The 23,899-nt window shown below is 45.2% G+C and overlaps 1 protein-coding gene across 1 annotated transcript in view; it reads right to left on the bottom strand.

Annotated features, from left to right (window-relative positions):
• SH2D4B (SH2 domain containing 4B) overlaps positions 1-23,527 on the bottom strand; it is a 99,857-nt gene extending 76,330 nt beyond the window's left edge. Inside the window, exon 1 of the mRNA XM_074959941.1 lies at positions 23,080-23,527. Within this exon, the coding sequence (XP_074816042.1) occupies positions 23,080-23,263 (184 nt within the window). The 5' untranslated portion in view covers positions 23,264-23,527. The remainder of the gene's footprint in view (positions 1-23,079) is intronic.
• Between the last annotated feature and the right edge of the window lie 372 nt (positions 23,528-23,899).

Genomic DNA, 23,899 nt, shown 5'->3' with positions numbered 1-23,899 from the left:
CAAGACTCAATCATTGCTAGATGTATGTACATGTATTATTTAAGAAATAATATCAAATATATTGAAAGGAAGCCTTATGGACTTGGAGTAGAATTTAATCACCAGGAAGGGGTCTGCCCTTGTTGATGACCCATTCAAGAAAGAGAGCATGATCACTCTTCCTAATCAGCCAGTGAGGTAATGCAAGGCTCAGTTGACTAGTCCTTGCTCCCTCCCAAAACTATCCAAGGAAAACCATCAGATGCTCCATGAAACAATCAATACTTCTTGGATTTGAAAGAAGAACATTACAACAGACAGAGCTTCACCCCGGCCACAGATAGAAACAAAAGGCTGTTTTCAGCATAACACAGAGAAGGGAGAAGCAGTCTGGATCCATTCACTAGTGGAAACCCAGGACACAAATGTTCATGAAAGCCCCTCTGCCCCCGGTTGGTTCTTGTGAAACCAACCAGCCCTGCAAGAGACTGAACTTTGGGGAGGGAAACCGACTTTATTAGCTAGGGAAGAGAACTATTGGTAAGCATAGTCCCAAATTCACATTTATTTTAGTATTATAGCCATTTATTTCTGCCACTTTCATTTCTAGTGAAATTTTTATTCTTCCTTAGATAAGCCTACTTATGTTACACTGAGTGCTCACAAGGGCTGTGTAGTTTACAGGCCCAATGGTTTAAGGTAAAACTGGTAAATTGGAGTACGCTGCACCAGTGTCAGGGACTTGGAGACTGGGGTGTGCCTATGGTTAAATAGCAAGGTTAAGTGAGGAGCTGAAGAGTTGGTGGTATCAGGGAGCTGATACCCAGCTACCACAAGAAAGAATCCCTCTTGCTGCAAGCAAGGAAGTAGGGGGAGGGGAATACCAAGTTGACTCACAATCCAGGTTGCCCTGAGAACCATGACAGGTACACTGTGGCATAGGCTGCATGAGTATGTATGTACCCAGGGAGGTCAGGTGGGCTTAAACAGCCAGCACTGAAGCCCATTGTAATAGGGCATAGCAGCCCCTCTTTAGTCCTGCCTCTGCTCCAAAAACTACTCCAAGACCTTCTGGCTCAGCAGTCACCAGTGCAGTTTATTTGCATAGTACCATCCACCCCCTTCTCATCGCGTACAGCTTAGGGGGTTCTAGCCTTGAGAACGCCTTAGCCTCAGGACCCAGAAGGGCAACACTACCACACTCCCTTCCCTTCTGTCATCCCTCTGGGCCTGTATATAGCTCCAGGCTAATCAGTCTGGCAGCTGTCTCTCCTTTGCCAATCAGGCACAGGTTCCCCCAACCAGCCCCAATTTACCTCCTTTAATTGAAGCTGGAGTGACAGAGGGCTGGCTCAGCCATTCCTGCTGAGCACCCTGTCACACCCATTCTTACTTCTATTTTTAGCAAGCTAGCTGGAGTACTGCTAGCACTGTTACATTTACATGAGCTGCCACTCACACCCCAGGCTACATGCTTCTTTTGGCAGTATGTAGATGTAAGCAGAGTCAGGATGAGCTCCACCCTGACATCTGGGGGTGAGTTGTAGCAAGTTGTGGAAAAGAACTTCAGGGGCTGATCTCATTTGCATAGGCACACCCTCCCCACCTAGCACGAGCCCATAGCTGCCCAAATGGTCACTTTGGCTGCTGTGGGATCCCCAGTTTCTCTGTTATTGGGGCAGGAAGAATAAACTGTTATTATCCTGATTATGTGACTCAAGGGCAGTGGAACTGTATTTTGCCTTTTGTTATGATGAAGGGACTCGCCATCAACAAAGTAGCACTCGCTAGACAAGGGACATGGGTTCCAAAACTCAATGAATTAAGAGAGGCAGGGACAGGTATTAATACCTGGTGGTAAGGGCCTCCTGGTGAGGGCCTTACATAGTGATTGTACTTCCCTCCCCATTGTGAAATATCAGAGCTAATTTTGATTCTATTAGAAGTCTAGTTACAGGGTGCTGAGCTGAATTCACTTTGGGTCTATGGTGTACTAGCACTGAGGCTCCTCTACTACAAGCTGAAATCACAAAAGAGCTAAAATTATTAAGAGCTGAAATCTCTGAGCGTTGTGTTAAGTGGGGGGGGCCTGAAGATATACTGCAGAGTAGTTTGCGGGACGGCTGGAGTGGCTCATGGGATGGCTAGCAGAGCAGAGCAGCTGGTGGAGTGGAGCAGAGACCCACGGAGAGGTGGGGTAATTGGCTTCAGACCATGTAAGGTGCCCCTTCACCCCCCCATCTCCACCCAGGTTGGGAGGTTAAACTCTGCAGATAAACTTTCGAACTCTGGCGCTGCACTGACCAGGGACAGAGACTTTTGGGTTGTTGGACTTTTGGGACTTTGGGTGACTTTTGTGTTGCTGGACTCAAGAACCAAAGGGAAAGGACATGCTCCAATTGATTGGGGTGGGTTTTTTGCTCATGGGTTGTGTTATGAATCCTGTTGGTGGTGGTTCCCCAACATAATGCCACATTGTTTCTCTCTGTTATTAAAAGGCTTTTGCTACACTCAGACTCTGTGCTTGTGAGCGGGCAAGTATTGCCTCTTGGAGGGGCCCAGCGGGGGTGATATATATTTGTCCCAGGTCACTGGGTGGGGGCTTGAGCCAGTTTTGCATTGTGTTATTGGAATGGAACCCCTAGATACTGAACCCGGCCCTTGTTGCTGCCAACTCTGACGGGCAGAAGGGTTACATACATACATGCATAGCCCCCCTTTGCATGGGTATGGATAGCAATGAAGATGGTGGCCCATGGCTTAGGCAAGTAAAGTCACCCCTGAAGGGTGTGGGTATGTACACCAGAGTACATACCCTGTGTAGGCACCCTTTACTAAAGGGGCCTCCGAACTTTATTGGGAGTGTTCCAGTTGGGAAGATGCTGTGTGCTGCAATCTAGCCTTAGAGACTACAACTCCCATGAGGCCTTGAGGAAGAGTGAGAGACCTGCTCTTCCAGACAGTGGGCTCCATTTTGGGAAAAGGAGTGAGATGGCTGGTGTGGAGCTCTGCCCATACCAGGAGCTGCTGCTAGGAAGCCAGGGGCTTTGATCATGCAGGGAGCCTCAGAGGCTGTTGAGGGATTCACTGGAACCAGGGCAGAGATTATTGCTGTGCCTAGAGCTGACTGGGCCTGCAGTGAAGGAACTGTGAGTAACCCCCCCCCACACACACACACACACACTGTTGTTAGGGAAAGTACTTGCAAGGAAAGGGTCACAGCAGAGAGTCTGAGGATTTATGTACACTACAAAATTAAGTTGACTTTAATTTATCCTCGAGCCCCCAAATTAATGAAGTCAATTGTGCGTGGCCACACCCTGCTCATTGTCTCGATTGAGTGCATCCTTACTAGCAGCGCCTGCATTGATGCAAAAGCAGTGCATTGTGGGTAGCTATCCCAAAGTGCAACTTGCTGCACTGCATTTTGGGAAGTTTGTGCAGTGCCTTGTGGGAACAAAACATTGTCACAGGGGAGAATAGGAACATTCTGTTGGCATCCCATGATGCCCTGTGCTCCCTCCCATCAACGGCAAACCCCCGTGGTTTTCACGCCTTAAAACCACCGTGCATACGCCATAACCCCAGAAGCATGGAGCCTGCTCAGCTGTGCACTCTTGCTGTGAGCATCTCAAACACCTCGTGCCTTCTCCTGCAATATTTCCAGAGCCAAAGTAGGGTCTGCCACACAGAACATAGCAATGTCCTGCAAGCAGCCCTGCTGCAAGCCATTGAAAAAAAGACAATTCACAGTTACTGATGGCAGTCACAGAGCAGCTGCACTCTGTTGAGCACTGCTTCTGGTCCTGTGAAATAAGCACTGACTGGTGGGACCATGTCGTTTTCCAGGTATGGGATGATGAGCAGTGGCTTTAGAATGTGGAAGGCCACCTTCCAGGAATTTTGTGCAGAGCTTTCCCCTCCCCGGCACTTCAGCAACACAAAAAGGAGAGCTGCTCTGACAATGGAGAAGTGAGTGGCGATCACTATTTGGAAGCATGCAACACCAGACAATTACCGGTCAGTGGGGAATCAATTTTGAGTAGGTAAATTAACTGTGGGAGCGGTTGTGCTCCAAGTGTGCAGGGCCATTAATTGACTTCTGCTATGAAGGGTAGTGAGTCTGAGAAATGTGCAGGACATAGTGGATGGTTTTGCTGCGATGGGATTTCCTAATTGTAGTGGGGCGATAGATGGCAAGCATATCTCCATGTTGGCACCGGGCCACCTTGCTAAAGCATACATAAACCAAAAGGGATACTTTTCAATGGTGTTGCAAGCACTGGTGGATCACAGGGGTCATTTCACCAACATAAACGTAGGATGGTTGGGAAAAGTTCATGACACACACATCTTTAGGAACTTGGGTCTGTTCAAAAAGGTGCAATCCAGGACTTTCTTTCAAGACCACAAAATTAATATTGACAATGTTGAGATGCCTATAGTTATCCTGGGGGACCCAGCCTACCCCTTGCTCCTATGGTTCATGAAGCCATACACCGGCCAACTGGACAGCAATAAGGAACGGTTCAACTAAAGGCTCAGCAAAAGCAGAATGGTGGTTGAATGTGCCTTTGGTCATTTGAAAGAGTGCTGGAGAAGTCGAATAACAAGGTTGGGCCTTAGTGAGGAGAACATCCCCATGGTTATAACTGCCTGTTCCATAATATCTGTGGGGGAAAAAAGGGAGAATATTTTCTGCAGGGGTGGGCAGTTGAAACAGATAGTGTGGCAGCCATTTTCGAGCAGCCAGACACCAGGGCAATAAGAAGTGCACAGCAAGGGGCACTGCATATCCCCAAGGCTCTGAAAACCTGTTTCAGTAATGAGTCACAGTAATGTGAACTGCTTGTCTGCATTGTGCTTTCCCAAACCTTCACCTGGCTTGTATCGCTATCCCTGTAAAGCCAACCCCCACCCCCAAGACCACTGCTTCTACTCAGTAAAGAAGATTTATTTCTCAAATCCATTTACTTTTTTTAAAAAAACAAAATCTAAGGGAGGGAGAACGGAAAGAAAAGGTAACCTTAGGGAAAAGGGGTTGTAAAGTTGGAACGGGAGAAACATTTTCAGCTGTGTAACATAACACTGCATTCCAGACCATCAAAGGTCTGTGAATGGGCACCTTCTGTTGCTTGTACCCTCCCCCTCCACCCCCCGCCGTTAAGTGAAAGGGATAAGGGACTTTTCGCCCATGCCTAATAGAACATTTGTGGGAGGAGGATTCTGCGCGGCTAGCTGTCCACCAAGGTCTGCAGAGGGAGTCTATCTTCCTGCTTCTGTTCCTGCAGTTCAACCAGCTGCCCCAACATGTCTGCTTGGTCCCTCATAATCTGAAGCATCTCATCCTGCACCATACGCTCTTGCTCATTGGAACCTTTCCTGCTCTCCATGTCCACGTCAAACTTCTCGGACAGTGAAAACCTCCACACTCTCAGCTCTGCATCAGTTGTCCCGAAGGCGTTCATTATCTTGGTGAACATGTCCTCTATTCTCCTCCTGATCACCAAAAGGATGCTTTCAGGTATTGATGACCCACCAAAGGACACATTTCCAGCTGTCAGTTGGGGAAAAAATAAAGGAGCCATTGTACATGAATAAAACATTTCCATAGCAAGGCCATTTTCATAAAATACCCTTATTACATTAGGTGCAAGCAAGGTGCAACAACAATCAGAATCCATAACCGTTCACTGTGCCGTTTTGCTGCTCCATGGTGAGTAGGCCCCTCCAGGTCATGGGTGACTGCACTTTTAATGAAGTTTATGGCAGGCTCATGTCAGGAGCACAGGTAACTAGTCGAATAATGGCCCTTCCCTATAGCACCACGGGAAGCTGTTTACGAACGGGGCGGAGGAGGGAATGTTTTCACTCCCAAATTGTGGAATCTCTCATGTGGGGCCCCAGTTACTTATCAGCCACTTTAAACTACTTGCTGACCCATGCCAAGCATAGTAAAGGCACATTAGTGGCCGCGTGGTTTGGCAATCCGGAATGTGGGGAGCTGGGAGGGTCTACATGCCCTCCCCCCAATGTAAGAACACTTTTAAATGAGAAATTCCCCCATATCCCCTAGGCGGCCCTATGTGATATCAGTCTCCTGAGCGTAACAGAGGCGGAAAGAAAGGAGATGCTGCAAACATCTGGGAATAGACCTGGTCCTTATGCTGCTATGCTGTGTACTGCAATGATGCCAGCAGAATTAATTCAGGAGTTGCGTGGGAAAGTGTCCTACCATGGTGGAAGAAATAAGACGGCCCTGCCCAGAACCTTCTGCAAAGGATTGCAGAGTACCTCCATGAAAGTTTCCTAGTGATATCCATGAAGGATTCCCAGGCTATCCCAGTCCACATAAACAGACTTTTCTGGGGGCCACCTCTGCATAGCTGGAGTGGCCTCTTGTAAGCAGAGAGCCACATCACCTCGCTTTTTCTTCCCAGTAAACATGCAATACCACCAAATGTGTGTGCCCGCTAAAGTTTAACTGGACTTTCATTTTAACTGTATTCTCACCAGAGGTGCCTTCCCTGGCATCACAGGCGGCCACCATGATGTTCTGCGACCCACAGGGCTCCAGGGTTAAAAATATTTCCTGGCTCTTGGAGAGAATGGATCCACTGCTTGCCAGTTTCCCCATTATCCTCCTCCATATAATCCTCCTTGTTGTCTCTAGACACACACACCCCTGTGAGCTGTCCACATTGCTTGTGGGGGTGCTGGTAGGGTCACCCCTTTGAGAATTGCATGTAGCTCCTTGTAGAACCAGCATGTGTGGGGTTCAGCACCAGAATGACTGTTTGCCTCTGTTGCCTTCTGGTATGTTTGGCGAAGTTTTTATTTTCACACGGCACTGCTGTGTCCCCCTCGCGTAGCCCTTCTCCCCCATTGCACGAGCAATCTTTGCATAGAGGTCAGTGTTTCTTCTGCTGGATCGGAACTCTGCCCACACAGACTCTTCTCCCCACACAAGAATGAGATCCACCACTTGCTGCGCAGGCCAGGCTGGAGTGTGTTAGGGGTGTGTAGCCTCCATGATCAGCTGTGCTCAAGCTGGCATGCTCCCAGTGCTGATCAAACAGGAAATGGGAATTCAAAACTTCCCGGGGCTTAGCAAGGGAGGGGCTATTTCCTGTGTACCTGGGTGCAGCGCAGCAGAGTTGAGAATGGTCTCTGGAGCGGTCACAGATGAGCATTGTGGGACATCACCGGGAGGCCAATTACGTTGGATTACACAATACTGCGTCTGCACTAACTTGCAGTCGGCTCATGAAAATCAAACTAAGGACTATGCCTCTCGCAGAGGTGGATTACAGAAGTTGACATCAGAGGTGACTTAAGTCAATGTAAAGGACCTGGTAGTGTAGACAGATACATTAACAGGTCAACTTAAGGCAGCTTCCATCGACTTAACTCTATAGTTTAGACCAGGCCTTGTCTGAGGCAAGGCAGGGTGATCTTCCCATTGAACCAGGACCCAGAGCTGCTGACATTTGGTGGGGCCAACTCCAATTGTCAGGGGTTGTGCAACTTATTGCCTTGGCTGGACTGATACACAAAACCAACAGATTGCTCTCTCCAGTGTCACATCTTCAAGCATGCCCACACAAGCAAGTATCTAGGACTCTGAAATCCAGAGAAGCATACACTCTGGGCTGGAGTAAATGGTGGCAGTGTAAATGCCAGTTAGATAAGTTTCATTTATTCCTGTGTACTATATTTGTTAGTTGATTTTATTCAGCTGCCCCTGTGGAATTAAATTAGTAGTGACATTTAATCTTAGTCTGTTCTACCCTGTTTCTTTAAATTGTTAAGTAAAGGTGTTAACTAATTTAATTTAAGCATATTGGATGTATATTATTTATAACTGGTATTTTTGAGTTAGACCCCATGCCACAGATTATAATTAGAATAGGTCTATTCCTGGAGGTTCCCCGGACATGCCATTGAGTGGGTACAGGGGCCAGCTAGGTGGAGGCACCACCAATTTTAAATTCCTTTAGGAGTAAAGGGACTGCATCAGAGGGGTAGATAGAGGATTCCCACCTATCCATCACCACCACTGGGATCCCCTTTAATGTCAACATCAGGTGCCCAGGCACACAGGTGAGTGTTGCCTGCTCCCAAGTAACCCAGGAAGGAAAGGGGGGGGGTTACACCTACATGGCTCTCTACTTACCCAAGGCATGCCTCCCCACCTACACTGCTAAAAGTAACAGTGTAGTGTCCTGCTGCTGGAGTCCTTCCCCCACAGCATGGAAAGGCTCCTGCTACAGGAAAAGCCTCTGCCAGCTCCCTGCTGCTGAATCCTTTCCCCACTGCCAGAGCCTGTCACTGACACATATAGCTACATGCCACAACATGGCTGCAGCCTGCTCTTTGCTTAGGCATGTAGCTACACATACTCTACCCGCCTCCATTGGTGGTGTGTAGCATAGATGTAGCCTAAAGCGCTCTAATTTATTGGCACCGTGTAATGTTTTGTTTAATAGCGTGGGTTTAATCTATAGACCACAACTCAAAGTAATTATTCCAGTCGGAGAAAAAGACAGAAAGACGGACAGAAAAAGAGATACTCAGCTTCCACAAAGAACTGCAACACAGCTGATAATCTGAATGTATAAGCAGTTAAGAAAAATGCTTAACAGAGCTAGCAACACCATCTGCCATAGCATCATCTGACAACTTCCAATAACATTATAAACACAACCGAATAGGCACGGTTTGTCCACAAAGGTTGGGAAGATGCAAGTGGAACACAGAGAAGGAGTAAAGAATTCTCACTTTGTTTCCTTGCTTATTTTAATCAAGTAGATATGGGGTTCCTATATTTTTACAAATCTGTCCAAGAGTGAAAGTATTTTTGCTAGCCAGGTTGTTTTTCATTCTTAGTCCTGTGCCATACTAGGGCTTATAACTAGTCCTGAGCAGATCTACATTATTAGACTTTGGTTTTCTGGTTATGAAAAAAGGAATTTAGTGAATATTATTCACCCACCTCTACCTATAAGTGTGTTTCTAACATGGGGTGGGTGGAAAATAGCTCATGCATCTCAAGACAAACAAAATATGATCTATAATTGAAGGCTTTATTACAATACTTGTGCACAAGGGGACAGAATTGAAGTTGTACATGCTACTGAATTAAATTCAATGTGAACCAATTTGGCCATTTACCACTGGAAGGCGCCATGTACCTTAGTGACTCCAGAGCTGCTTTTTTTTTTATAGCCAATAAATATCAGTACTTTTTGAAGGACACAACTAAGTTTTCCCCTCAGACACATGCAACATGGTCTTAACATAACATAATAACAGCCATACAGCATCAGACCAACAGTTAGTCTAGCCCAGTGGCCAATGCCAGACACGCCAAAGGGAATGAAAACAGGGCAACTAGCAAGTGATCCATCCCCTGTTGTCCAACTCCCAGCATTAAGCAGTCAAAAGCTTAGTTAGAGACATCCTTAGCTGTACACTTTCCTAACTTAGTGAAAAAAGCTAGGTCAAAATACAGCATAAACTGAATTAACAAGTCATCATTTGGCCAAATTAAAAAATAATTCACCAGCACATTCATAGATGTTAGGGAGATTTTCTCTACCAACTCTGAACTTGTTGGCCCTACCGTTTTGTTATAATAGGAAGAGTTTATATTTTTTCTACTGTTCTTGTTTTTAAAATTGGCCAAACTATTTTTCCCTAAGCTTTAACAACTAAAGAAAATGAGAAGACACATACATCCAGGCACACTCCCAATACACAATCATCTTTCTTTGTACCAAGCCTATGTAGCTCCCTCTCCCAAAGCATGGCTCAAGCCTCCTCCTACTAATCAGAGTGGCTTCTCCCCACTCCTCACTTGTGTTGGGTCCTGGGTTGTGATGCGTGGTGCCTCCACCTAAGGTGACTCTTCCTTGTGCCTGGGATACAAGGGGTGCTGTCCCTTCTTAAAGTTAGTGGTATTAGCTATTTTTCCCCCCAAGGAGTATAACCCAGTACTCAAGAAATGGAATACAATAATACAAACCCCAGCAAATAAAATGCCACACCCAAAAACAATAGTATACACAGGGGGACTTTAGAGCCTTTTATTTTTCCTGTCCCCAGTAGAGAAGGAAAGGGTGAAGCATAACTAAAAAGCTAACAAATTCCCCACCTCCCAATATTCATAAGTAAACCCCTGTCCCCAGCTTGCTCCCTGGCACTTTCCCAGGAAGATGGATTGCTGAAGAGGAGTCTGGAGATGGGTATAGCAACACTGCAAACATTCACTGGCTTGAAAAAACCCATAAGGGACTCCCTTAGAGAGTTTTCACCAATGGGTGGGACAGAGTCCTTTCCTGGCCCCCTGGTCCAGAGTCCTGTGGAGGTAGCTGGCACCAGGTTGGTTTTCTGACCACTGGTGCCTGCAGAGCTGGAACTACCTGACCCAGGTGTTAGGCGGGCTGGGAAATGCTCTCCAGAGGCTCTTGAGCCATTACTGTTGCAGCTCTTGTAGGCTCAGTCGGGCATCTCAGGAGCAGGCAAACTCTAAAAGGGGAAATACACCTAGAAAATATTGTCAGCAACATTCACTTTTAGACAGACAGTTCTGAGTGACTGCAGGTGATATGGAAACACTTTTGCAACATGAATTCCAGTGGTTGCTTCTGTTAAAATATACAGCTCAATTATCTGATTGCAATATTCTTGTGAAAAAACAGCCATGCAATAAGTTATGGAGCCACTGGGATAAATTCCATTTGTCTTCCACACCTGCACTGACCATTAATCCATCTCTGCCAAGATTACATTCCAAAGCTTGGAGCAGCTTCAAACACATGCTTTTTTAAAAACCAATTTGAGAGAGAAAAAATTCTAACTCCCATTCAGTGTTTGCAGCTTTGCTTCCTTTTTGAAAAAAGGAGGGAATTTAAATGCATTGTATTAATACATCAATGGGAATTATTGTGTGTCTCAGCACCTCTGAGCATCAGATCTTTATAGCTCAGATTTTTCTGCTGTGTCCTGATCATGCAGTGAACTCAATCCTTTATTTATGGAATTACTGCCTGTTACCATGGAAATAATTATGCTGTGGTATATCCCTACAGGATGAAATAAGATGAGGTGGAGTGTTTGCTCCTTTACTGTCAAATAGGTATAGAATGCACACAAAAAGGCAAAAAAAGGGGTGGGGAAGATTGCAAAACATGAAAATGTATCATGTGAACACACTACAAATATACTCCCTTAAGGAAACACAAAAAAGTGCAGAGTATTTTTAATTTGGTCTCCAACATGACTCAGACATCTTACTTGCCCTCTGGCTATGGTTCATTGTAATATCACTTTCATATTAGATACACATTCTTTCTACTGGGAGATTATATCCAGGATTTACACAGGCATATTGTCCACCTGTAACACCTGTGCTTTAGAAAGCCCATCCACTATACTTGGAACTGTCTGTACAAATCGTTTAAGAATATTTGAAAGTACAAAGTGGAATGTTTTGAATTCATCCATATCAAGTATTATCCAGTTGATCCTTCACTTTCATCTTCTTAAAACAGAAAGCAAACAAGCCAATGCAGTTTCTGGTGCCAGTTCCACCCTTCCTTGAAGGTGAGCAGATGTTACCCTATGGAAAATGAATGACAGAAGGAGGCAGTTTGTGACTTGGAGCCATCAGAAGGTATCAAAGAATCTTACCTATCCGATTTGATGCCAGATAATGTACACTAACAAACAGAACTTCTCTGTACCTCCCAACCCCTAGAATCCCTGTGTAACTAAATGCAGTCCCTTTCAGGCCATAAATAGTCTGTCATTTATGTAAGAAAAGGAAAGATTGGGGAGAAATATTGAATTTGCTTTGGTAAATACCATTCTGTGCTTCGCTGCAGTATTGTTCTCTTTCCACATCAAGTATTCATGAGCTTACAGACAGTTACAGCCTCATCTTGTTTCCAGAGGGTTAATAGCCAGACTGTTCACATTTATAAGAAAGCCTGCCTGCACATTGCAGTGTCCAGTTAGTCCTAGCAACAGACTGCAGCAAACAGACACAGGTACATAGCAATTTCCATAAACATAACCATGGTTCATCTAGTGCAAAATCCTGTTTCTGACAGCAGCCAGTGTTAGATGCTTCAGAGAAGGGGACGACTGAGGATTCCCCAGATGTAGGAGAATCCTCTGGTGGAATAAAAGCAGCATAGTTGTTGGGTCGCCCTCAAAGTATGATAGAATTATAATTATGTAGTAGAAATAAAGAGTATATAGGTATTGTAAAAAGGTATAAACATCAGTTCCATGCTGTTGAATTTCACTCTAACAAATGCAAGGCCAAAGTGCTAATTATTTCAGGCTGGTACAGGACAAAGTCTGTGCTGGAAAGTGATAAGAACTTTGAGGAAACAATGCTGTTATTTAAAACACCCTGATGCTCTTCCCCCACAGGGCCCCCTTGTCATGCCTATGTAAATCTTGGTATCCAAAGAGGGAAAAATAGATAGTGGGATAAAACTTGTTAAATAAATCAAGAGTCAGAGATTGTGTTGTTAAGTGAAAGAATGAATGATGAGTGCATGGAATTGAGAGCCTGAAGCAGGGAAATAATTGGTTAGTAAATGATGCCAGCCTAATCCTAAGAATTTCAACCTTGATATTGATGGGCCAAAGAATATGCAAAGTGGAGATAACCGGATGACCCCCGGAGGGCAACCGGAATCCACCCAAAAACGCATCAAGGAAGAACAAGATAACACCTAGCCATCATGGAGCCGTCATGGATGTACCACCTGCTGATTGATGGTCATCTCAGTTGTAAATTCAACATGATGAAGCAACTTCCATAGACTCGTATTGAACCAGAAATATATAAAAATTGGATCCAGGGACTGTGTTCTTTGAGTCTGGTTCTGTGACCACCCTCCAGGAGCATCAGATGCGCGTCTGACAACGACTCGGCTCCACTCTCGTGTCCTGGCCAGTGACTTGGCACTAGCAACATCTAGGCTGGTAACTATAACAACCTTTATGTAGAACCTGTGCGTGAATGTCTGTGTGTGTGAATGGATCTATATAGAAATTGCATATAGGAATATTTTGTTGTATTTACAATAAATGTGGCAATTTGCCTTGTCCCTCTTACACTAATAAAAATGATACCAACAGGATCTTGTAACATAGTTGGCACTAGGTCACTCCCACTCTGTGCTGTGGACATGTTGGGAAGGAAGGGTTGAGACCAAGGAGCGCAGCATTTTGGCTGATCCAACTGACACATATCTAGGTTCTAGTGGAGGCTATTACGGATCCTGGTGACCCCAGGATCAGAGAAGCAAAAAGATAGTTTAAAAAGCCTCTGTTTAATTCCTCCGACCCACAGCTGCACAGAGATAATGTCTCCAAAGTACAAAAATCCATAATATCACATGCTGGTAAATATCCAAGGATACATTTATCCCATGAATGGCAGCCAACCTTTTGGGGTTAAAGGCTAAATTTAAACTTCCAGCTCTAGAAATGCCTTATGTTAAATGCATGACAAATACCCAGCAATCACTGAACATCAATTAGCAACCCAATAATTCAGTAGTACTGTGAAATCCAATGGGATTATTTCTTACTAATGCAAGCGTGACCTCAACAAGTTTTGTTTTTGGCATTGCTGAAGATAGCTGAATTTTATTTCTTGTGTGTTTTGCAACAAGTTAGTATCTATGGCATGCATGTATTAAATACATGCTAAGACATTATGGTTTAGTTCAAGATAGGAGTTAGGTTCAGACAAGGGTTTGAATTTAAGGATGAATAAGTGTGCAGGTTAAAATCTGACTGCATCAAAATCTCAAACTAGTCTCATGAGATTTCAACCCCTTATTATGGAAATCTAAGGGCTGATCCAATTTCCATTGAAGCCAAAGGAAATCTTGCCATTGACTTCAATGCGTGTTGGATCAAGTTCCTACTGAGAAATCTCAACTGGAAATTGAAATAGTTCGGCTGATTTTGGTTCTGAATGCTGCTAAAAATTTTAAAGGGGCTCTGGTCTGATCTTGAATTCAAAGCAGTTGCCTTACGGGTAGATCAGATCTTAGATCATTACGTTTATGACACTTTCAAGCCCCTTTACACTTCCAAGGCAGCCAAAGTGTATAAAGCAGCCTTAGTAAGCTGAAAAAACACATATACAAAAAACCACGAAACAGGCTCTTCAGCTAGGATCCTCAAAGATGTTTAGGCGCCTGGCCCCCAGGGAAGTCAATGGGAGTTAGGTGCATACAGACAAATGAGAGTTCAGTACATAATATAGTGTCCAAGGTATTTTCTATAGCAGAGGTGGGCAAACTATGGCCTGTGGGCCACATCTGGCCCACGGGACTCTCCTGCCCAGCCCCTAAGCTCCTGGCCCTGGAGGCTAGCCCCCAGCCCCTCCCCTGCTGTTCCCCTCCCCCGCAGCCTCAGCTCGCTCTGCCACCGGCGCAACGCTCTGGGCTGCGAGCTCCTGGGGCAGTGCCGCTGCAGAGCCTGGCCTGGCCCTCTGTGTTGTGCAGCGGTGGCGGCTGCCAACGGTGCGTCAGGCAGCACAGTAAGGGGGTAGGGGGGTTGGATAGAGGGCAGGGGAGTTCAGGGTGGTGGTTAGAGGGCAGGAGTGTGGATAGGGGTCAGGGCAAGAACAGGGGGTTGAATGGAGGTAGGGGTCCCAGGGGGGTAGTCAGGAATGAGAGGAGGGGTTGGATGGGGCAGTGGGGGACAGGGACCGGGGGGGGTGCAGATAAGAGATGGGGACCAGGCCACGACCCCCTCCCCTAACCAGCCCTCCATACAATTTCTGAAACCCGATGTGGCCCTCAGGCCAAAAAGTTTGCCCGCCCCTGTTCTATAGCAACCATGGGGAAGTAGAAGGGAGTACAGCTGACACTTTCTCGCACACACAGTTATGATGTTGTATCCTCCAACTACCAGCTTGCAATACTAGGGATTTTTGTTTACCATGAAGTGCTTTCATCCAGTGACTTTCTAACATTAATAGCCTTTAGATAAAGGAGTTATTTCCAGCCATACTGTAATAAGCCCAGCTAATCTATTCCCAGCTATGCTAGTTAAGGATAGGAGAATGGTAATGCAGCTGTACAAACCATTCTTGACTGAACCTCATGAATTGTAGCTCACAACAAATAAATGTCAGAAATAAGTAGCAGCAAACCAATATTCTCTCCTCTCCCAAAAGCTTCAGCTGCTGAATTCAAGAGTTTTTGAAATCTCATTGCTGGTATTCAGACAGCTCCAAGACACCTTGGCTCTGGATACTGCAGAGAAGTCTACATCGAAAGTGGCAGGGTCCTTCACTTAGTCCCAATTCAGACAAGATGGTTAAAGGACTGCTGCCTAATCAAATAAATATGTTTCTGTGCAAATGGCACAGCTGTCAGTCAACCTGAGCAAAGCCCAAAGGGATCTTGAAGTTTCAAGGTGACTTCCTTTAGTGCTGTTAGCACTCAACAAAAAGGAAACCTGGCACTGTATGCTTTGTGTATTGCAATGGAAGGAAATATGCTCCTGCAAGAACCACCCTAGGAAGAGTTTGTAAATAAACTGGATCCAGAACATTAACCTCTCAGAAATTGGCTACATTCTTATTAGAAGACATCTTACTAGAAGTCTATGCCATCCACTCACCTAATAAAATACATATTATATAGAATTATACATAAAAATAAATGTGAACTAGTTCATTAATGTAATGCCCATGAAAGGAAAGGACTAATACTGCTGACCTGTGTCATGCACAGTTGTGACTAGCATAGTGCAAGCTTCAGTCACACAGTTAGAACATTGCTCAAGGAAGTCGCAAGACTGCAATATCAGGGCACATATTACAGTGCAGGATTGCAAAGACTGCTAATAGGGAAGCCAGAGTATTAGAGTAGTCCTGTTACAGCTACTAAAGATAACTATTAGAATATAATCTCCTCCAGCCCTACAGAAAATCAGAACATTAATTAGAAATCACATAAGACTATTAAACCACTCAGTCAGTTTGCTTGATGGCCTGAGCATTGTAACCCCCTTTAAAAACATAATTTAACAGAACATCCAGTTGACTTTGTCCATTGTACAAAGTGGAGATCAGATGGCCTAAACTGCATTTGACACCATGCTAAAAACTTTAAGAAAAAGCCACACTGATTCTCTAACAAAAGCTGTAACTCAGCCATTTTCCTTACACCTGTGGATGTTTTTAGAGATAAATCATTTCTTATTCCTTGATATATGAATGTATCTCTCTTTTGTAATTATGATTCCTAGAAGTAGATACAGTTTCTTTCAGGCTTTGAGTGAACTGCATAAAACCTGGGTTTCTTCGTTGGTGATTTGATATCATACAAGAAAATCTGGACAACCTTGAGAAGTACAGCAACAGCAATGGGATGAAATCTAATAGTGAAAAGTCATGAACTTCAGGACTAACCACAAGAATGTTTACTATAAGCTGGGGACATATCAGTTGGAAACAGAAGAGGAGAAAGACCTGAGCATATTGGTCAATCACAGGAGGATGATGAGTTGCCAAAGAGATGCAACCATGAAAAAGTCTAATGCAATCCTAGGAGGCATCAGGTGAGGTATTTCCAGTACAGGTAGTGAAGCATTATTACCATTATTCAAGGCATTGGTAAGACCTTATTTGGAATACTTCATGCAATTCTGATCTCCCATGGTTAAGAAAGATGAATTCAAACTGGAACAGGTACAGAGAAGGGCTACTAGGATGATCAGAGGAATAGAGAACCTACCTTACAAGAAGAGACTTAAAGAGCTTGGCTTGTTTCAACCAATCAAACTAAGGCTGCAGGGAGATACAATTGCTCTCTATAAAAATAGGTCTGTAGCAAAGCAATGACTCACCAGTGTGGCACCTCCTGCTGGTCATCTCAGGAATTAGCTCTCCAGCATATGGAGCACCTCCTCCTGGCTGCTGTCTCACCTGCCACTGGCCCCCGTGTCCCTCCCAGACCCCGGTGCCCCTTTACCTCAGGGTTCTGCCCCCAGCAATAACCCACAATCTGGGTCTCCCCTCCCAGGGGAACCCTCAACCCTCTATCCCCACCTTGCCCCAGTGGCTACTGCCAGTCATCATCTAGCCCCCACTCACTGGGGCAGACTGCAATGGCCACTCATCACTGGCAAGGGATTAGGACCTGCTGCCTTTGCCTATCCTCAGGCTGTCCCTCTGCAGCCCCAGTACCTTCTGGGCTCTTAACAAGGCCTACAGCCTAGGGGTTTACCAGGCTGGAGCTCCCCAGCTCCCTTTGCCCTTCCCCAGCACTGTTCCACTTCAGGTACCTTCTCTCAGGTAGCTAGCCCTTCTCCCTCTAGGGCTAGAGTGAGATTTTCCCCCAGCTTCTGGCTCACAGCCCTTTTATAGGGCCAGCTGTGGCCTGACTGGGCATGGCCCCAGCTGTGGTTGCTTCCCCAATCAGCCTAGCTTGGCCGCTTTTAACCCCTGCCTGCAGGAGTGGGGCAGCTGCTCCATTACACACCCTCCCCCTTAAGACTGCTCACTGGGGGGTGTCTCTATCTCCCCAGCTTCCCTCTTAGCTGGGCCCACAGGAGGTCTCTCTCTTGCTGCAGGCTCTCTATTCTCTGGAGCAGCCTGCTTCCCTCCTGAAGGGTTTAGGTGTCCACTGTAGCCTGCTCAGCTCCTATGTGGGTTTCCCTTGATGTTTAGATCTCCACTGTGGCCTGTCTCACCCCCGCGTGGATTCCCTTCTTGATCTGGGGCCCCTCTGTCCCAGACCCTCTCCCTTCTGGGGCCTTGGTCTTTATGACCCCCTCCTTTGGGGCAGTTTCAGACCCAGTCCGATCCTTCGGCCTCCCTCTCTTTCTCTGGGGGCAAGACAATCTTACCTGGCCCCCCATGTGGCACAGGAAGCACATCCAGTGCCTTCCTTTGGCCACCTCAGGACTAGCCTGGGCCCTGGTGAGTCCTGTAGGAGCACTCCCTCTTCCTGTTCCCGGGCTCCCTACAGGCCCAACAAGTTTGGAGCCCCCATCTTGACTTCACAGGGGGAACTCTGGCCACTCCCCATTTCCCCAAGTGGAGCCTCTTTTCTCCATTCTGGTAGGGGCACTCCTGCTTATAGTGTCCCGGTCACCCACAGGCAAAACAGTTTTTAGGCCCTGGCACCAGCCTCCAGACCCAGGTGCCTGGCCCCCGATGAGGTCCATGTGCTCTCCCCCGCAGCAGCTGAAGCAGTCCCCTTTGCTGCTCGGGGAGCTGGGCCACACAGGCCCTCCAGTAGTAGTCCTCCGTTTTCTCTACCTTCTCCTTCTCAACTCTCAGATCTGGGCAATAGTCCACACTGCTTGCCCTGCCCCTTGTATCATGGGTGACTGTCTATGCCCACATTCTCCCCCATGTGTAGCGAAGCGATGACTCACCGGTGTGGTGCCTCCTGCTAGTCGTCTTGGGAATTAGCTCTCCAGCATACGGAGCGCCTCCTCCTGGCCGGTGTCTCGCCTGCCCAGTTGTGGCTGCTTCCCCAATCAGCCTACCTTGGCCGCTTTTAATCCCTACCTGTAGGAGTGGGGCAGCCACCCCACTACAGGATCAGAGGGATAAACATCAGAGAGGGAGGGAGTTATTTAAGTTAAGGGCCAATGTTGGCAAAAGAACAAATGGCTATAAACTGGTCTTCAATAAGTTTAGACTTAATATTACATAAAGATTTCTAACCACAGGGGAGCAAAGCTCTGGAACAGGTTTCCAGAGGAGTAGTAGGGGCAAAAAAACAAAAAACAAAACACAACCTTATCTTATTTTAAGACTGTGCTTGATAAGTTTATGGAGGGGATGGTATGAAGAGGTTGCCTACAATAGCATATGGCCCATCTGCAACTGCTATTAGCAAATATCTCCAATGGCCAGAGAAAGGACACTAGATGGGGAGGGCTCTGAATTATTACAGTGAATTATTTCCCAAGTGTCTGGTTGGCTTAGTTTAGAAGGTACAAGCTCACAGTCACTAAGAGCACCTCCTGGAGCACTGCTTTCTGTACAGGCACCGACTAATAGGCCCAAACTTGTTTGTTCTACAATCTCTTACAACATTCCAGCCCAAAAAGGTAAGGCTGCTAGCTAAGGCTAGTTTGTATTTATATATTTCATCTTCCCCTCCCTTCCCCCACCATTAGACAGTTATCAAGAAACAGAGTTCCTAAATAACAATCCAAATTGTAGAAAACTGCCAGGATTAGCTTATGTATTGGTAATACAGCTAAAAATACTAACAGAAAGCATAGAAACGTAGGCCTGGAAGGGATCTTGATAAATCATCTAGTCCAGTTCTCCACACTGAGGCAGACCTAAGTATTATCTAGACCATCCCTGACAGGAGTTTGTCTAACTAACTGTTCTTAAAAACTTTGAATAATGGAGATTCCTCAACCTCCCAGGGTATTTATTTCAGACCATTTCTCCAGTTGGTCAAGATCATTTTGAATTCTAATTCAAAGTTGTTTACAAATTGATTGTTTGATTATATGCTCCATTATCTTTTTGGGTACCAAAATTAAACTGACTAGTCTATAATTCCCTGGGTTGTCTTTATTCCCCTTTTTATAGGCAGGTACTATATTTGCCCTTTTCCAGTCCTCTGTGATCTCTCCTGTGCTTTATGAGATCTCAAAGATAATCGCTAATGGCTCACAGATCTCTTCAGCCAGCTCCTTAAGAATTCTAAGCTGTATTTAGGTCAGGCCCTGCCAACTTGAAAATATCTAACTTGCCTAAGTAATTATTAACTTGTTCTTTCCCTATTTTTGCCTCAGATCCTATCCATTTACACTGGTGTTCACTGGGTTAGTCCTCCAATCACTGCTAACCTTTTTGGTGAAAACAAATTAAAAACTGAAACAAAAATACTTCATCCATTTCTATATTTTCTGTTATCGTCTTTCCCTCCTTATTGAGCTATGGACCAACCTTGTCACTGGTCTTCCTCTTGCTTCTACTGTATCTAAAATGTTTTCTTGTTACCCTTTAGGTCCCTAGCTAGTTTAATCTTGTTTTGTGCCTTGGCCTTTCTAATTTTCTCCCTACGTGCTTTTAATGTGTGTACAGTGTAAACCTTTGTAATCCAAAAGGCCAGGGAATTCAAGACCCATTTCTCACGGCTCTTCTAGGTGTCAAACTACACCTAACTACATGGCATCCGAGAAAAGCTAGGGCCTGATTCTCAACTCTGTTACACTGGCTTTATACCAGTATAGTTCCACTGACTTCAAGAGATTAACACTAGCATAAAACCAGTGTCATGGGATAGAGAATCAGACTTTTGGCAAAGGAAGTAGATGAAGCAACCCAAATTGTTCAGTCTGACAGGGAACTGAAGGAGGTGGTTGTGGCGCTTCCAAGTTTCCTAGAAGCTGATCAAAGAGGGAGAAATCCCCCATACTACTATATGGAGCAGGTCCCCAGCATAGGAATCCTCCTTTACATTCCATTGGGAGCATGAAGAGGACTTCAAATTGCTACACAATGTGATCCAAAGAGTTCAATATGTTCCAGAATGTGTGTTGGGAAAGAGTCATACACTCATAGATTTTAAGGCCAGAAAGGACCACTAGATCATCTAGTCTGAGCTCCTGCATAAACACAGACTATAGAATTCCACCCAGTAATTCCTGCATCAGGCCCATCATTTCTGGTTGAACTGCAAGAAGCCAGCTTCTAGGGGAGACCATTGACATTATATTACAGATCTGCATAATAATACTACTTAGCACTTTTTAATCCAAAAATCGCCAAGCATGTCTGTATCATTATCCCCATTTTACAGATGGGGAAAGTGAGGCTCAGAGAAAATGACCTGCCCAAGGTCAACCAGCAGCAGAGCCAGGAATAGAACCCAGGTCTCCAGAGCCCTAGACTCTAGTTTGCACTGCCTCCTAATAGAATCACAGAATATCAGGGCTGGAAGGGACTTCAGGAGGTCATCTAGTCCAACCCCCTGCTCAAAGCAGGACCAATCCCCAACTAAATCAAATAAACCCAATTCATGTGAGTTTGAACAGTTAACAAAGGGACTAGCATATTAAAGGACTACACCCTTACCTATGTCAGCTGACTGAGGCAAAAATACAAAAATGAAACACCCCCCACATTTTCAGAGGAATTTAAGGGAGTTAGGCTCCTACCTCCCATTCAGTCCCATTCCCCTTCCTTCCTTCTGAAAGTCCAGCACTCCTGCATGCCTAACATTTATTACAATACTCAAGGAACCAGCAAAACTGGTTGCCCAGTGGAATAAGTCTTGAACGAAAGGTGAAAGAACATTTTCTGGGAAACCAACAAGATATCTTATGCTGGTGATTTGGGACAAGGAGTGTAAACTGGAGCTGGGTCACTGTGTAGCTTTACTCTGCATATGCATGTGCACATCCATGCACAGACATGATCTGTAGGTTCCTTTTTTGCTTTTCTCCCTCTTTTTTTCTTATTCTTTGTAAATCAGAAAATTAGTTACCTAGAAAATAGTCTCCTGCACTACAATGCTCAATAGGTTTAATATATAATTTATATATGGAAATTTAGATGTCAGCATGACAAATTGTCATATAAATAGTTTTGCCGTTAGATTTTCCTGCATCAGTCTTCCTCAGAGAATGAGTGTAATGCAGATTATCTTGACACTATAATATTGTTTTGGTCTGTGGGTCTGAATCGCATTTATAATATTTTCCTCAGCTACAAATCAAAGTAAACAAGCTTTGTGTGCTATATGAAAGAAGCAGTATGGAGGTGATCTTTTGTAGGAGAAGCCCCTTTACAGTGTGTTTAAGAACTTGTTCAGGAGGCAAATAGCAAATTAAGTAAAATAGGATCCTCCAAGCCCTCATGTTAATAACAGTGTCGGGACAATTTTAGCCCATTTGCTGCTAATCCATAGGATATTAGTGTATCTGCACTCCCCACTGGATTTTGCTTTAATAGTACCTTTGTACGTTAACATCCTGTCATTTTTTAGAGGGACTGATCCTGCAATTGTTCCAGTGAGTCTACAGGATCAGTTACGAGTAAAAGATACAATCAGGGTAAAGACCCAGCCTGAAAGGTATAAAGCATCCGTAGGGATATACTCAGCACCATGCAAGAACAAACCATAAGCTACTTAAAGCACAAAGTAAGCACTCGGTTAAGCCCTGAAACCTACACTTATGTCTAATACCCAGAACCAAGACTTGTACCTCAGTTGTGTCTTAATGTAAGCAGCTCATATATGCTCATCTTGGAATTCTGCAATAGCTAAGCACAGAGCTGGCTAATTAGTGACTGAAGAAAAGACTTATTCTGAGCTTTGGCTTTGTCCAATTAATTGTGAGCCTTAACATATTTTCTGAATCCCTGCAATGATGGATAAACCTTCCATACTGGCAAGGGGTGATGGGTTGTGGAGAAAAAGATTGAGCTCAGCCAAAGATCACTGTTCATGCACATTGAAAAAGTTACATGTAACCCACGATCACACCTTTGCACAGAAATGACAATACTATATCCTTTGTCTTGACACACAAGAACTTTTGGGGGTAAGTCCAGGATTCTGCAATCCTACAGCATTTTCCATCTAAGGTTACAAACATGAATTCTCTCAACACCCATCCGTTTCTGGAAACCAGACACCCAATCATCATTACGCACTTTTGAAAATTTTGGGCAGACAGCTTAAAGGCTAGGTTATGACCATAGGCACCCCCCTGGGCAGCAGGTAGTGCTTAAACTGCTCTGCCACAGCAATAGCACTGGGAGGCATTGTGCTTCAGGGCAATAAATGAATAGAAATTTCCTCCCTTGGTTCCGCCTTTTTCAATTAATAAATTACTGCTGGTCTGTCGCAGCAATAGGACTACCCACCCTGGCGTAGTGCTGGTTCTCTGGCCAGTGAATGGAGGGCAGAGTGGTGGAGCCAAGTTTCCACCCATTCCCCTGCTCTAAGCACTTGGCAACACTACCCCAAGTGGTCTCTTCCATTTATAGAGTGCCTTACAGCCTATCTTGTTCCTCTATATCACATAGGACCGTCTCAGCCCACGTCCACAAAAGCTTACCTTGCTTGAGTCTCATGGTCCTTTTCAGTGCAGCTTCCTCTCTTTGTTCTTTGTCCTCCCTTTCCCTCCAACGCCTCAGCTGCTCTTCCCTCATTTTGTAGAACAGGATGTGCTTCTGCTCTTCATTCAGTTCTGCCAGGAGCTCAGGGTCAATATACATATCATGCAAAATTTGTTGCAGCATGGCGACTCACAAAACCCCCCCACAGCACTCACAACAGCCCCTAAAAATCGCACCTGCAACACTCCACAAAGCAACCCAAACCAAGAGAACTCTCCCAACGGCTGCCTGCCTGGGGGAGATTTGTAGTCGTCTTCTTCTGTCCCTCTTTCACATACATGCTCTGCTCCCCTTCTCTAACCGATGACAGAATTCCCTGGGCATCTCACCCACTGAAGACAGCAACAGGTGTCAAGTGAAGAAGGGGAGGGGAGGAATGAAAAGGCAAGGTGAACAATGAGAGACCACTTGCATGAACTTTACTGCAAGGAGATAAAAACAAAAACAAACAAAAAAACCCCACAACAACAACAACAAAACAGCAGCAAATTCCAGAATGGGCTTGAATAAGCAGAGAAACTTCAGGGCAAAGGGAGGCACAGGTGACAGCACTACTGCTGCTGAGCCGGTTCCTGTTCTGCAGCAGGGCACTCCCCGTGGTGCAGTGTTGTTGGGTTCAGAGCGATGTCATGGCTAAAAGTAACAGTTACGCTGGCACTATTTCTGTCACGCCAGCTCCCTCGGAGAATTGATCTCCAATAAGAGAGGAAACTAGTTTGCACTATATTTCCTAGTCTAATATCCCTACCCAGTCTCAGG

Source organism: Natator depressus, chromosome 7 (genome assembly GCF_965152275.1).
Source record: "Natator depressus isolate rNatDep1 chromosome 7, rNatDep2.hap1, whole genome shotgun sequence".
NCBI classification, from domain to species: domain Eukaryota; kingdom Metazoa; phylum Chordata; order Testudines; family Cheloniidae; genus Natator; species Natator depressus.
The sequence above is the reverse complement of the archived record's forward strand: the minus strand, read 5'-3'. Positions and strand labels throughout refer to the sequence as shown.